Source organism: Scyliorhinus torazame, chromosome 21, assembly GCF_047496885.1.
Source record: "Scyliorhinus torazame isolate Kashiwa2021f chromosome 21, sScyTor2.1, whole genome shotgun sequence".
NCBI lineage: Eukaryota > Metazoa > Chordata > Chondrichthyes > Carcharhiniformes > Scyliorhinidae > Scyliorhinus > Scyliorhinus torazame.
In genome coordinates, this window is record NC_092727.1 from 87575700 (window position 1) to 87591660 (window position 15961).

The 15961-nt window shown below is 48.5% G+C and overlaps 1 protein-coding gene across 2 annotated transcripts in view; it reads right to left on the reverse strand.

Moving 5' to 3' along the window:
* Positions 1 to 201: 201 nt before the first annotated feature.
* Positions 202 to 15961, reverse strand: part of LOC140398391 (leucine-rich repeat-containing protein 37A-like) — a 356270-nt gene continuing 340510 nt past the window's right edge. For both annotated transcript variants that reach the window (XM_072487029.1, XM_072487028.1), the window contains one exon: positions 202 to 1092. In XM_072487029.1, coding sequence (XP_072343130.1) covers positions 1065 to 1092 — 28 coding nt within the window. In that variant the 3' untranslated portion in view covers positions 202 to 1064. The remainder of the gene's footprint in view (positions 1093 to 15961) is intronic.

A 15961-nucleotide genomic window follows, 5' to 3' on the forward strand; every position in this document is an offset into this window, starting at 1 on the left:
CTACCCTCTTCCTGGTGAATGTCCATCGTGGCAAAGGAGCTTGCTAGTGATTAGCCTAATTAGGTGAACTTCCTGCACCATGTCCTCCCTCTCACATTCCCGCACTTAAGTTATCAGAACCGTCTGCGGATATCCAGGGCCAAGATTTAGCAACAATCCAAGAAATAAGTCAACCACTGTACTGTAATTTGGACCATCCTGTGCATATGTTTATTATACTCTTTAATTGAAATAATACACACAACTGATTTTAGAGTCATCTTGTAGAAGAAAATAGTTTTGCCTGTCGGCATGCCTAATTGATGACATTGAGTAATAGTCTTCAGTAATTGACATTTGTGCACAATAGACAGAATATATGACTGGTGGGATAGAAAGACTACTGCCTTCACAAAATGAATGAGAATAGTTCAATTTTTGAAACAAATTTAGCTCAAGGATATAACAAAACATATACTGACCACAGTCTGAGCTATACATAGCAAACTATTACTCTTACACTTGTAGATGTGACCTCCTGTGCAGTAGCTTCGACCTTTGGGCGTGCTACACGGCAACACACTCTTTCAGGTCAGTGGTTTACCATTGCAACACATATTGGCAGTCGATATTTACATACATTTTTACACAAATTATTAAATAATGGTGAAGTTATAGTTGAGAGCCCTTTTCCTTAAATATAATGCCTTGGTTTTAATAGACAAAGCTTAGCTGTGGCTATATAAAGTGAATGCTGCTGGGGCATGGCTTGTATCAGTCATTATCAGACAGTAGCATTTTTATATTTCATACTTAGTTTCAGATTTTATTTATTTTTGAAGCTGTAACTGTAAGAACTGTTATTCACCAGTGATATATGGAAGACATTTCTGCAGGTGGTTACATCACAATAACAGTTTCAATTCTTGCATATAAAGTACAAATTATATTTGGAGTATAAAACTATCAATTGACAAGTGTCAGCACATTATTTTATTAAAAAACAAATTCTTCTCAAACAAAGTGTTTGGCTCTTTGAAGGATGCTCCGTGTGAAGCGAATGTGTTGGCTTTTTCTAAAGGGTCCTATGGATTCCTGGCATCAGAGCGTTCTCTACAATAAAGGAAACTTCCAGGTAAATAAAGGGCTCTGTACAAACAAAATACCTTTAATACGATCTCCCATCCAATGGAAATTTAACTAAGAAATATAAATTACAAGCATTTCTCAGTCCCATTTATGCAGCATGTTACTTTTTTTCCTCGTTGACTTTATTCTCAACTAGGAGTCATTGCTAGGCAATGTAGGTCCAAACTCCACTATGGGCCAGAGGATGAGGCCCTACCATGGTTACTACGTCTGAGCAGTGTGTAGGGATTTTGCACTTTTGGAAATACTGCATTTTGGATGAAACATTAAACTGCCTTCCCTGTGAAATTCTATGTCTATTGAGAAAAGAGCAAGAAGTTCTTGTGCCCCGGCAATCATTTCTCCCTTGGACAACAGCACTAAAAACAGGTGACCTGGTCATTAATAACTCTTATGTGGGATTTTGACCAATGCAAATTCTCTGGCATGTTTGCCTCTGAAACAACAATGGCTATTCAGAGTTATAACACTGCCTTTAAAGTGCTTTGACACGTCCTGTAGACCTCACAAAGGTAATTGGCTCAGATTGTTAGTTTGTGAACAAAAGGAGCACAATCTCAGTTAAAAACATGGAATTGTGGAATTAACCTTAGCTATTTTTTTTAGCTGGAAGTGTCCAAAGATGTGCAGGTTAGGTGGATTGGCCATGATCAATGTGCAGGGTTACAGAGATAGGATGAAGGAGTGGGCCTAGGTAGGGTGCACTTTTGGAGGGTCAGTGAGACTCGATGGGCCGAGTGGCCTCCTTCTGCACTGTAGGGATCTGTAAAAACGTAAATCTATTTTCTTACCAAAGAGGCCCAATACTGCAGATATAAAAGTGTCAAAATGTACCTAATTCCTTAGAGGGCGGCACGGTAGCACAGTGGTTAGCATCGTTGCTTCACAGCGCCCAGGGTCTGAGGTTCGATTCCCTGCTTGGGTCACTGTCTGAGCGGAGTCAGCACATTCTCCGTGTCTGCGTGGGTTTCCTCCGGGTGCCTCCCACAAATCCCGAAAGATGTGCTGATGGTAATTTGGACATTCTAAATTCTCCCTCTGTGTACCCAAACAGGCGGCGGAATATGGCGACTAGGGCTTTTCACGGTAACCTCATTGCAGTGTTAATGTAAGCCTACTTGTGACAATAAAGATTATTATTGGATAGATAGATCAATGGTAAGGGGAGATAAAATGTTCAATTTTGACGAATGTAAAAACAAAGAACTGTTTATTAGGATGGAGGTTGGAATTTGTATTACCTGCATGTGAACAATGGCTGATACAACGTTCCCAAAGCCTTGCACATATTTTGCCATTAAATATTTATCCAATTTTCTTCTGAAAGTTATTATTGAGGTAGTTTCCATCACCTTTTCAGATAGTGCATTCCAGAACATTAGAATTCACCATTTCAAAAACATTCTCACCACCCCTCTGGTTATTTTGTCAATTACTGTAAGTTTGTGTCCTCTGTTTATTAGCTCTTATGTCACTAGAAGCAGTTTCTCTTAATTGCTCTATCAAAACCACTCATGATTTTGAACAACTCATTTGATCTCCCTTTAACCTTCTTTACTCTAAGGAGACCCTTAGTTTCTCCAGTCTCTTCACATAACTAAAGTCCTGCAAATTTCTTGCACATCAACCTCTCCCCACGCATTCTGAGGCATGTATCTGCTTCCTAAAGTGCGGTCCCAAAATTGACAATGATATTCCAGCTGGTGTCTGGCCAGTGATTTAGAAAGGTTGACTTTAACCCGAGAGTAAGGAGAGGGTTCCTGGAACGCAGTAGGGACCGAGGAGGGTTGGTGCTGCCAAACCCGGGGAGCTACTACTGGGCAGCAAATGTGGCGATGATCCGCAAGTGGGTTATGGAGGGAGAGGGGGCGGCATGGAAGAGGATGGAGATGGTGTCCTGTAAAGGAACGAGCCTGGGGGCATTGGTGACGGCACCGCTGCCGCTCTCGCCGACAAAGTATACCACGAGCCCGGTGGTGGCGGCAACGCTAAGGATCTGGGGCCAGTGGAGACGGCACCGGGGTGCAATGGGAGCATCCGTGTGGTCCCCGATCAGGGGTAACCACCGGTTTGTCCCGGGGAAGATGGATTCCAGAGCTGGCATCGGGCGGGGTTTAGAAGAATGGGGGACATGTTCATCGACGGGACGTTTGCGAGCCTAGGGGCACTGGAGGAGAAGTTCGAGTTACCCCCGGGAAATGCCTTTCGATATATGCAGGTGAGGGCGTTTGTGAGGCAACAGGTGAGGGAATTCCCGTTGCTCCCAGCACAAGAAGTTCAAGATAGGGTGATCTCGGGTGTATGGGTCGGGGAGGGCAAGGTGTCGGAAATACACCAGGAGTTGAAAGAAGAGGGGGAAGCGCTGGTAGAAGAGTTGAAGGGTAAATGGGAGGAGGAGCTGGGGGAGGAGGTCGAGGAAGGTCTGTGGGCTGATGCCCTAGGTAGGGTTTATTCCTCCTCCTCGTGGGCCAGGCTCAGCCTGATACAATTTAAGGTGGTCCACAGAGCGCACTTGACGGGGGCGAGGTTGAGTAGGTTCTTTGGGGTAGAGGACAGATGTGGAAGGTGCTCAGGGAGCCCGGCGAACCATGTCCATATGTTTTGGTCATGCCCGGCACTGGAGGGGTTCTGGAGAGGAGTTGAGAGGGGGGACTGCCTGGGAGGGTGGATGAGCAAGAGATAACATGAAGGGTTGGGGAAACTGGCACGTAAGGGTGAGGGCCAGTGTACAAAGCTGTGTAATATATATCATTTTGCCATGTATATATCTTGCTCTGCGCGATTTCTCGCTTTTTTTTGTTACGGGGGGGGTTATTGTTTGTAAGGGAGAAAAATTGTGTTAAAAAACTTTAATAATTATATATTTTTTTTAAAAATAGAAAGGTTGACTTTCCAAATGTGCTCCCTCTACCATCTGGAAGGACATGGGCACAAAACAAACGGGAACTCCATAACCTAATCTGCAACCCAAACTTTGCTTCTATCTCTTAGCCAATTTCATTCCACACTGTCACAGCCTCTTTAAACCCATGGCAACATTCTCTTCAGTAGGATAAACATATCCAAAGAATTCATGCCCTCTGCTCCCACCTGAAGATCCCTACCAGGCCCCATTTTCCTTTGACTATCTCTCTACCATTCATAAATTGCAATATCACAAGGGGTACTATAGACGCAGTATTTCTGATCTTCGCTCCTTCACTTTTTAGATTGTGTCTGTCCCTCACTCAACATGGCCTCTGAGTACAGTCAGGCCTCAGATAAGATTGCCACCGGCAAGCCCAGAAGGAACTGGCGGCCATCAACCTGGAAGTACACCACGTCAATCATGGAGATGAGGTTCAGTTGCAAACCCTTAGATTATATAAATAGGTCACTGGGACTTCCGGTTACGAGATGTAGTTGGAGGTCGCATGTTTGGTGGCTCCTGCCAGAGCTGTCTTTTATGACCTTTTTAGTCCAGCTTTTGCTGAGGATATGTTCATGAGGAGCTGTGGGGAGGTGTAGGGCATTTATAGAATGTCAAAACCGGGTAAGAAGAATCCAGGAAAGAAGGCAGCAAGCGAAAGTCCACTGCCGACCTTTGGGAGGGGTGCAACAGGAGGAAAGATGGCAGGAGAGAGACCGTTACGTGGGGCCGTGCCAATCAGGATGGAGAAGATGACAGAGGTGATGGCTGAGGAATTGAAAGGCTGTTCTCAAAGTATTTCAAAAAGCATCAGGCGGTGGTGATGGCCTCACTTAAGGCGTGGATGGGTGAGACCCTTGGCCCAGTGAGAGAAGAGTTGGTGAGAACTTTGACGATGGTGCGGGAGCAGGGGGAGTAAATGAAATGAATGGAGGAGGTCTTGTCGCGGCATAGTGACAATTTCACCTCAGTGGATGAGAGCTGGGAAGATGACAGAGATCAACAGAGGGTTGAAAGCCAAGGTGGAAGACCTGGAGAACAGGTCGCGAAGGCATAACCTGAGGATGATGGATGTGCCCAAAGGGATGGAGGGCCAGATATCTACAGAATACTTTGACGATATGAGTTCCAGGTCTAAAAGCCCACTGATGTTATGCCTGTCGAATAATGGGGCACCTTGCTCGACAATGCCATTACCAGAGAGAGCAAGGTAGAACGAGAGAGGATGAGATGGTCTGAAGCCTAATTTGTACATACAGCCAGGATACGGCACCTAGAGTCTGGAAGATCCAAGTGGAACATCAGAACTTGGATATTTTACTGGGCTCAGGCAGCATGGGCATTTTGTTCCTCAAGATAAAATCTGTCCTCCTGGAAGGGAAACTATATAGGTAACCTGTGTACACGGGGATACCCGGAGTTACCCTTTAGCTTCACTCCAGTTCCACCCCCCCTGGGGAATCTATCAGGCCATGGCGGGATTCGTTGAGCTTCTCCCTTATCCAGTGCTGGTGGGCTGAGACTGTCCCAGACATTTTGGGAGCAAGAGGGGCCCCAAACTGTGTGTTTCAGAGAGAAGAAGGATGACCCCCCCATCGCTGAGGAATCCCTGGAAGCTGAGACAAGTGCAGAGATGGAAGGATTGAATTATCAGAGATTGAACTGTCAGAACTGGAGGTAAAGGAATGGCGGGGAGAATGTGGGACAGCCCAGATGGAGGACTGCAGATGGAGGATTGAGGGCAGCACGGTAGCACAGTGGTTAGCTCAATTGTTTCACAGCTCCAGAGTCCCAGGTTTGATTGGCGGCTTAGGTCACTGTCTGTGCAGAGTCTGCACGTTCTCCCCATGTCTGCGTGGGTTTCCTCCGGGTGCTCCGGCTTCCTCCCACAGTCCAAAGATGTGCAGGTTAGGTGGATTGGCCATGATAAATTAACCTTAGTGTTCAAAAAAGGTTAGCTGGGGTTAATGGGTTATGGGGATAGGGTGGAAGTGTGTGCTTAGGTAGGGTGCTCTTTCCAAGAGCCGGTACAGACTCGATGGGCCGATTGGCCTCCTTCTGCACTGCAGATTCTATGCCCAGACTGTAACCGGACCTGGGCACAAGTGCAAATGATTGATGGGCAACAGAACAAACTAAACAGGCCTCTAACCCTCCCTTATTTTGCAGTAAAGAACCAGCTGCTATATAGAATTGATAAGAGGGGAGAAATTGAGGTGAAGCAGCTATTGGCATCCATGTCTTACCAAAACATTGGGCTGAACCCGCTCATTGCCATTTACTAAGGGGAGGGACACCTGCGAGTACAGTAGACTAAGGAGTGACTGTTGAACTGACTGTACTGGCCAGAGGTATACAGGAGTGTGGAACAGTTTTGCAGAACCTGCAGAGAATGCCAGACCACTGTCCTCCAGATAAATTACCAGCCAGATTACCGGTGTCCACTCATTCCACCTCCTAAATTTTGACACCCCCTTTGAACGCATCAGAATTGATCCAGTTGGTCCTTAATCATGTAAGCTAAGGGATACCAATACATCTTAATGATAGTCGATTCTGCAACAAGTTATCCTGAAGTCATCCACTTTTTACTCCTGCAACCAAAAATATAGCACAGGAACTCGTCTCTTTTTTCTCCCGAATGAGTCTACCAAAGGAGATCCAAACTGACCAGTGTAGTTATATGTGCATAGGCATATCTATGTATAACTGCCCATAGTTGCACCAATATATATATTTGTATAGAACAGCACCAGTGATCATAGCCTCTGACCAATACATGTAGGGACAGTCATGACCTCCCGCCAGCAGGTGGAACCAGACATCCATATAGACACAGATATTTGGACACAGACGGATGAGACGCGGGCACTTGCGGTAGGAGGGACAAGGGGACAGACATCTCCCTCCTTAATTTCACAGTAACATAGACAGAACAGTTTGTACATAGAAATGCATGGTTACCATCCAGCGTATCAAAAATAAATACTTGTACCAATCATATCTTCATGTTCTATGTGTCCTTCATGATCAGGGAAGCCATCAAACATAACATGATACCAGCAGTGCAGAAGGACTAGAGGTAACCACAGAAAGACAAACCACACGGTGGAATAAAATAAACCAGATGAAGCGCTCTACCAACCTGGTGATCTAAGGATCTGCGATTCCACGCAACGCAAGATGGTGAAGTGTGAGATGGATGATTTGAAGGTACCCCACCCGCTTCAAGTCTCGGGCAATCTGGGCTCAAACTGGCCTGGTTTTAAGCAGCAGTTTGAACCCTTTTTGGGGGGCCAAGGCCTACAGGCACGGCCTGATGAAGGCACGTTGCGTTGCTGCTAACGACAGCAGGTTCTCAAGCGTTTGAACTCTACAATTCATTTGGCTTTGAGAACGGCGAGCAGAGTTATGAGGAGGTGATTCAATGTTTTGATTGTCACTGTTTGCGTAGAAGAAATTAAATTATTGAATGCTACGTGTTCTGTTCCCGCACCCAGAAAGACAAGGGGCTGGATTCTTCGCCGGCGGGATGCTCTGTTTTGCTTCCCGACAATGTGGGGCAGCCCCAAATGGGAAATGCATTGACTGATCGGCATAACGGAGCATCCCGCCGGCGGGGTGAAACAGAAATGTGGCGCAGATGGGCGGAGAATCCAGCCCAATGAATCCTCTGACAATTTTGCAATGGATCTGCGATTAAAAACCCGTTTTTGGACAGTTGCAATCCTCAATGATCTGAGACCAAATCGTTTATGGGATCTCGGATGTTGCATTACGAGAACAGTTGCTACGAGAAGACAACCTCACAGCGGAGGCCACCATCAGGATGTGCCAGGAAGTGAGCTCTCTGCACAGCGGATTGGTTCCTTCAGCACCACAAATGCTGAGACACAGTTTAGTAAGAAGCGCGTGTCATGATATGCAAACATGCACATAATGATATACAGACAGGCAACTAATGAACACAGAGAACAGGACATGACCAATGAGCAGGCAGGACACTCAGGGGTGGTATCTCACGATAAAAGGCATGAGGCATTCACACTCCGCCTCTTTACACTGATGAATATCTACAGAGTGAGTTGGGGTGTATGTACACTAGCACACCTCCAGCACGTGGCTAAGAGCTAGTCTGGTTCAGTCAGACAAAGTAACCACACTTAGGTTAGCAGAGAGTCGAACTCATAGAGAACTGTGCTAACTGTACTACTAGTTCAATAAATCAGATTGAACTAACTTCAAGTTCTGGAGTATCTTTTGGTCAAAGCTGCATCCAGTTGCAGCCTGTGTTAGCCCAGAGTACATAACACATCAGCGCGGTCCCGATGCAGGCAGCCATTTTGAGCACATTGCCATTCGGTGTCGAAAGAAACGTGCTCGCGATGGGGATGGCCACTTTGAATAGACCGAGAATAGGCACCAGATGAAATGTGGTCTCATTGGGGCAGCCATTTTGAATATCACAAGAAATGTGGTCTCGTTAGTTGCGACTATTTTGGGCAGCAAGCCTCATCCGCCACTTTGTGCCCAAGCTGTGGCAACAGACATCCGCAGCGGTGATGTCCTGCTTTCCAAAGAAATTGTTACCAATGTGGCGGAGCTGCTGTGAATACGGTTATAAAAAATGAATCGGACAATTCGATTGGCCAGCCAGGACAAAGATGTGGCACTTACAGTCTGCAGTCACAGTGAGGCAAATGTCGGAACCATCGAGGACAGATGGACAATCTCGGTAATGCTCAATGGAATGGTCATCAAGTGCAAGCTTGATACGGGAGCAAGAGCTAACCTGATTCTGCAGCAGCTAAAGATAGTACCTCACATTGCTCCGGCAGGAATGATTCTCAAGGACTACAATAGTGTCAGATCACAACCGTGGGAGAATGCGAGCTGGATGTCACTGTCAAAGAGGTAACGCACAAAATACGATTCTCTGTAATTGCGATGGAGCATGAATCACTCATTGGGGTGCAGACCTGTGAAGAGCTTGGGCTAGTCAAGAGGGTGTACACTGCAAATTGCATGGCAACCCCCCCTCCCCCCCCCCCCCCCCCCCCCCAACACACCTCGGTGGAGACCATCTCCAAGACAGACTCTGAGGTATTTCAGGGGTTTGGCACCCTACCGTATACAACTGAAGGAGGATGCGAGACCGATGGTGCTTGCACCCAGATGGGTTCCTGCCCTGAGGAGGGAGAAATGCAAGGCTGAGCTGCAGCGGATGACAACCCTGGGTGTCATTAGGCGCATCGAAGAGCCCACAGACTGGGTGAACCCGATTGTATGTGTTAAGAAACAGAACAGGGACATGGGGATTTGCATGGACCCCAAGGACCTCAACGCGAGCATAAAAAGAGAGCACTAACCCATCCCAAAAATGGAGGCAATTGTGTGCGAGATGGCTAGAGCACCATGCTTCAGCAAGCTGGATGCTTCTGGCAGCTCAAGCTTGATGAGGCAAGTATAAGACTGTGCACTTTCAATGCGCCCTTTGGCCGATACTGTTTTCAGCGGATGCCCTGCAGAATCTATTCTGCATCGGAAATATTTAATTGGGCCATGGAACACATATTGGAAGGTTGCTGGGTGTCCTTGCATATGTTGATCACATCATAATATGGGGATCCATGCATGAGGAAAATGATGCCTGGCTTTTTCAAGTAGTCCAAAGAGTCAACAAAAATGGCCTCAAACTCAATCAGGCGAAATGCCAAGTCGGTGTGGATGCCATCGCTGTTCTAGGATATAGGATGCCATCAGCCGGATGCTGAGAAAATCAAGGCCATCTTTAAGGTGCCAAGGCCCACAGATAAAAAGGGTGTACTGCGAATTCTGGGTATGATCAACTTTGTTGGAAAGTTCATTCCCAACCTTGCCTCCAAGACGTCGCAGCTCAGGGAGTCCATTAAAAAGGATGTGGTCTTCCAGTGGTCGCTGAAACATGAGCAGGAATGGAGAGCGCTCTGTTTTTCCCTGACGACGGTGCCCGTCCTGGTCTTTTTTGACCCAGCCAAGAAGACCAAAATGTCCACGGATGCGGATTCATCTCAAGATGGGATTGGAGCAGTGCTGTTGCAACAAAGTGCGAATGGGGATTGAATGCCGGTAGCATATGCTTCAAGGGTCATGACCGACACAGTATGCAGGTATGCACAAATCGGGAAGGAATGCCTGGGACTTGTCATGGGGCTTAAAAAGTTTCATGATTATGTGTATGGACTGCCCACATTTTTAGCTGAGACGGACCACAGGCCGCTGGTTGCGATAGTCCGCAAGAACCTATGCCAGATGTCCCCTTGGATACAACAGCTCATGATGAAACTCCAGCACTTTGACTTCGACTTGATCTACACATCAGGCACATTTCTGGCTGTCGCTGACACACTCTCAAGAGCTGCATCCGTAAATGAAGTCTGTCCGGGGGGGACGAAGTTCAAGCACATGTCAACATGGTGGCTGCGTCACTACCGATATCTGATGAGAAATCAAAGCTCATTGAGTCAGAAATGGCCAAGGATCCGGTGCTTCAAAAGGTAACCAGGTATCGAAGGAAGGTTGGCCAAAAGGCTCCTGCCAAAAGGTTGGCCAAAAGGCTCCTGGTGGAGCAGTGTGATACCTGTCAAAAATTCTGCTGCAGGCAAAGCAAGGAGCTCATGCAAGTGGAAAACGCTGTTGCCAGCCTGTGGCACAATGTCAGTATGGACTTGTTCCACTTTCGAGGGAGAGACTACCTGGTTGTCATCGATTACTTTTCAAACTGCCCTGAGGTGGCTCAGTTGCCCAATGCAACAGCTGGCTGTGTGATCCAGCAGGTAAAATCGAACTTTGCCCGGCATGCCATATCATCCATCGTCATGTCGGACAATGGTCCCTGCTTCAGCAATCATGAATGGACTGCGTTTGCTCGCCGGCATGGTTTCAAACACAGCACATCGAGTCCACTCTATCCACAGTTGAATGGGAAGGCGGGGAAGGGCGTTCACTTAGTTAAACAGCTGCTCACGAAGGCTTTTGACAGAGGGGAAGACATGTAGCTCGCCCTGCTCAGCTACTGGTCAGCCCCGCTGGTAAATGGCCTGTCAGCAACACAATTGTTGATGAACAGGCAGCTGAGGACAACCCTGCCCTCCATGGTGGTCCCCCCAGTTGATCGAAAGCTCCAGATGAAGCTCATCCTGCAGAAGCAAAAGCAGAGGCATATGACAGATATGCAAATGCACTCCAGCCTTTGCAAATAAGAGACTGTCAGAATCGAGGATCCCAATGGCAAAGGATGAACAAGGCTAGCAACAGATGTTCAGCAAGCACTCATACAGCGTGCTCATTGAGAATGGCTCATTTCTGCGCTGAAACCGAAGAGCCTTACTCAAGTGCACAGTGGGCTAAACAGCTGGCTTGTAATACAGAATAATGCCAGCAGCGCCGGTTCAGTTCCTGTACCAGCCTCCCCGAACAGGCGCTGGAATGTGGCGAGTAGGGGCTTTTCACAGTAACTTCATTGAAGCCTACTTCTGACAATAAGTGATTATTATTATAATTATTAAGGTGCAGCGATCTTTTGTACTCAACCCAGCAGACGGGTTGGGGTAAACCCCCAAGGAGGAAACAGGCCCAGACAGGCCAACACACCCTGGTGCAACAGATGCGTCTACAGTGGTGCCGGGGGAAAGATCAGCAGATGAGGCACACTCACCAGTCCTGCTGGTCCTCAGACGGTTGACCAGAATAAGGGGAAAGCCTGATAGACTGAACCTGTGACTGAATGCTTTAAAAAAAAAAAAAAAATGTTTCTCCAAAGGAAGGGGGATGTGATGATATGCGCATATGCATATCTATATATAACTGGACATAGTTGCACCAATGTATATAATTGTATATAACTGCACCAGTGATCATAACCACTGGCCAATACATGTAGGGACAGTCATGACCTCCCGCCAGTAGGTGGAACCTGACATCCATACAGACATATAGATACCGACGGACGCGAGGCGGGCACTTGGCGGTAGAACAGACAAGGGGACAGTCATCTCCCGCCTCAGTTTCACAGTAACGTAGACAGAATAGTTTGTACATAGAAATGCATAGTTACCATGCAGCGTGTCAAAAATAAATACTTGTAGCAATCATATCTTTGTGTTCTGTGTACTTCATGATCAAGGAAGCCATCAAATAGAACAACCAGGGGACCCCATTCATGTCTTGGATCATGAGAGAAGTGTCGCATCTTCACAATCTAGCAGGTGAAGACTTCTCATACACTTACAGATGGCCGAGTGGAAAGATTTAATAAAACCTTGGAACAGATGTTAAGTAAAGCCATGAAAAAGGACGAGAGAAACTGAACCAACTATTACCATTTTTATTATTTGTTATACGTCAAGTTCCTCAGGGTTCGACAGGTTTCTCGCCATTTGAGTTTCTGTGTTCCAGAAGACTGTGAGGCTTGGGAGGTTCAGCTGTGTCCTCATCGCGCGGTCTTCGAACACGTGGATCAAATGAGAACATGGATAAATGCGATCCACCCAATAGTAAAGAAACACATGAAGAAAGCCTAGGCGGCCGAGACCAGGGCTTACAACGGAGATGGCACACCCCTGGGGTTCCAGATGGGAGATCATGGCCGGGATTCTCCGATCCTGGGGGCAAGTTCTGACGCCAGCATCAAATGCGGCGCGAGCCACTCCGGCGCCAACGTGCCTCCAGGCCCAGGTATTAACCCCTTCCGAGGGGGCTAGTACGGCGCTGGAGTGGTGTCCGCTACCCCGGTGCTCGAAAGCCGGTGCGCCATGGCCGGCCTGAGTCCGCAAATGGCGTCACAGCCGGCGCGAGTCCGTGTATACGCGTGGGTTCCCGTCTCCGCGCCGGCCCCCGGGCAATATAGCGGACCCCAACAGGGGCCCAGCTCGGAGGAACATAGGCCCCCCACAGAACTAGCCTGCCCGCCGATCGGTGGGCCCCGATCGCGGGCCAGGCCACCATGGAGGCCCCCGCAGAGTCGGATTCCCCGCCCCCCCCCCCCCCCAACCAGTACGGCCCCCGAAGCCAGAACTCTGAGGTCCCGCCGGGTAGGACCGTACGTAATCTACGCCGGCGGGACTCGGCAGAACTCAGCAGGCACTCGGCCCGTCGAGGCGCGGCGACTCGCCGGGGGTGTGGGGTGGGGGGCTTTCAACGGCGCCCGACAGGCGCGGGGGCGACCCCACGGGTGCTGGAGAAACCGCGCCGGTGAATCAGCGGACTGGCATCGGAGTGGCGTGGCACAATTCTCGCGACCCCCCCGGCGATTTTCCGACCCGCCACTGGATCGGAGAATCACGGCCCATGTTCTGGTTCTTGTGCTGACAACATAGTGCAAGTTTCTGGTGAGATGGAAGAGACCCTAAGAAGTCCTTGAAAAGATAGGTCTGTTACCTACAAAATAAGGCAAATAGGTCGCAGAAAACCAGAGCAGATTGACCATGTAAATTTACTGACAAAATTGAATGAAAGTGGAAGAGGACTGAGTGACAAAAATACCACTGGGGCATTAGATCCCATAACAGAAACAAGAGGTGTTGAATTCCTGTGGCAAAATAAAGATCTCGTCTCCCGGGAAGAACGGTGTTAGTAAAACCCGAAACCTGACCCCGGACGGACAGAAGGTGAGATTCCTGCATTATTGAGTTTCCAAAGCCCGACGAGACGTCATCAGACAAGTCAAGACAATGTTGGAGATGGGAATCATTGAGGAGTCTTAGAGTAGGCCAGCTCAATAGTCCTTGTATCAAAATTTGTGGGGTCTATTTGATTTTCGTAAACTCACCGCCTCCCTCTTTGATGCATACCCATGCCCCGGGTCGATGAACTAAGTGACTGGTGAGGGACATCTTGGTTCATCAGCACTCTGGATTTAACAAAACAATATATTGGCATGTACCCCTGGCAAAGAAAGGCCAGGTAGAAAATTGCCTTTGCAATCCCCAATGGCCTATACCAATACCGCATGCTGTCCTTGACTTGCACAGGGCTCCTGTCACTTTCCAAAGACTGATGGACCAGATTTTATGTCCCTGTCACCAGTTTTCTGCCACATATTTGGATGATGTGGTCATCCACAGCATGACCTGGGAGGAACATATGCAGAACCTGAAGCAGGTGGTTGATGCCCTACGGGATTCAGGGCTCATTGCTGACCCTAAGAAGTGTCATCTGAAGGTAAGTGAGGCAAATTACTTAGGATATACCATTGGGAGGGGATTAATCATGCCACAGGAGAAACAAGTGAAAGCTATAAAGGACCACCCCACCCCACTCATTATTTTTTTCAAATTAAGGGGCAATTAAGCATCACCAATCCAAATATCGTACACATGGTTTTATGTTGTGGGAGTGAGTCGCATGCAGGCAAGGGGAGAACGTGCAAACTCCACATGGACAGTGAACCGGGATCGAACCCTAGTCCTCGGCGTCATGAGGCAACAGTGCTACTCACTGTTCCACCATGACGTTCTGTTTGGCTGGATATTACAGACGACTCATCTCCCACTTTCCATCCATGACTGCCCTTTGCAGGATTTGACCAGAGCCAAATTGCCGTACGGGGTTCAGATGACAACGACAGTTGAGAAAGCCTTTTCAGCCTTAAGGATGCACTGAGTGATACCCCCATCTTTCACTCTCCCGATTTAAACAAACAGATGGGGCTACAAGTGGATGTATTGGGCACAGGTTTGGGGGGTGGGGGAGAAGATTCTGTCACAGGAGTTTGATGGATAGGAATATCCACTCCTATACATTGGCTGAAAATTGTTACCTGCAGAAAAACATTATTCCACAATTGAAAAAAAACCTTTAATAATAATAAAATAATCGCTTGTTGTCTTTGATTCGGCTTCAATGAAGTTACTGTGAAAAACCCCTAATCACCACATTCCGGCGCCTGTTCGGGGAGGCAGGTACGGGAATTGAACCCGCGCTGCTGGCCTTGTTCTGCATTACAAGCCAGCTGTTTAGCCCACTGTGCTAAACCAGCCCCTAAGCCATTAAGCGGACACTTGAGTTGCTGAAATACTACTTGATTGGCAGGGGTTTTCTTCTTCTTACAGACCATGCAATCCGGACTTGGATGTCCAGGAACCAGGACTGGAATGACAGGATCACCTGATGGTGCCTCAGCTTATAGCCGCTCCAGTTTGATGGGGCTCAGCGCTTAGGTGTCAAGCATGGCGATGCCAATACCCTCTCAAGGATGCATGCCACGTTTGCACAACCTTCCCCAGGTGTATGGTCTAGCTCAGGAGGAGGGCATGTGATGTCACAATGGGTTGTGTAATGGAGAGGTGGTATTTCTGATACTTGCTCCTCCACTTTTTGAATTGCATCCATCCCTCACTTAACATGGTTGCCAAGTACAACCACGCCTTACACAAGATGGCCACCGGCAATCCCGGAAGGAATTGGCGACCTTTGACCCAGAAATGCATCATCTTGGAGATGAGGTTCAGCTGTAAACCCTCAGATAGACAGGGGGCAGGATTCTCCCAGCCCTGGGCCATGCCGAAGAATCCCCGCGACCGGGCCATGCCACCCCGACGCCGGCACGCGATTCTCCGCAAAGCCGGTCGCGGGCCACTCTATGCGGCCCCCCCGCGATTCTCCGGCCCGAATGGCCGAGCGGCCCGAAGAAAAAAAAACGAGTCCTGCCGGCGCCGTTCTAACCTGCTCTGAGCCGGTGGGACCACGGTGCTGAAGGGTCGGGTGGCGGCCTGTGGGGGCGGGGAGGGGGGGGGGGGGGGGCTCCGATGTGGTCTGGCCCGCGATCGGGACCCAACCCACCGATCGGCGGGCCGGCCTCTCCGGCTGGGGGCCTCCTTTCCTACGCGCCAGCCCCTGGAGCCCTGCGCCATGTTGTGTTGGAGGAGGCCACTGTGCATGCGCAGA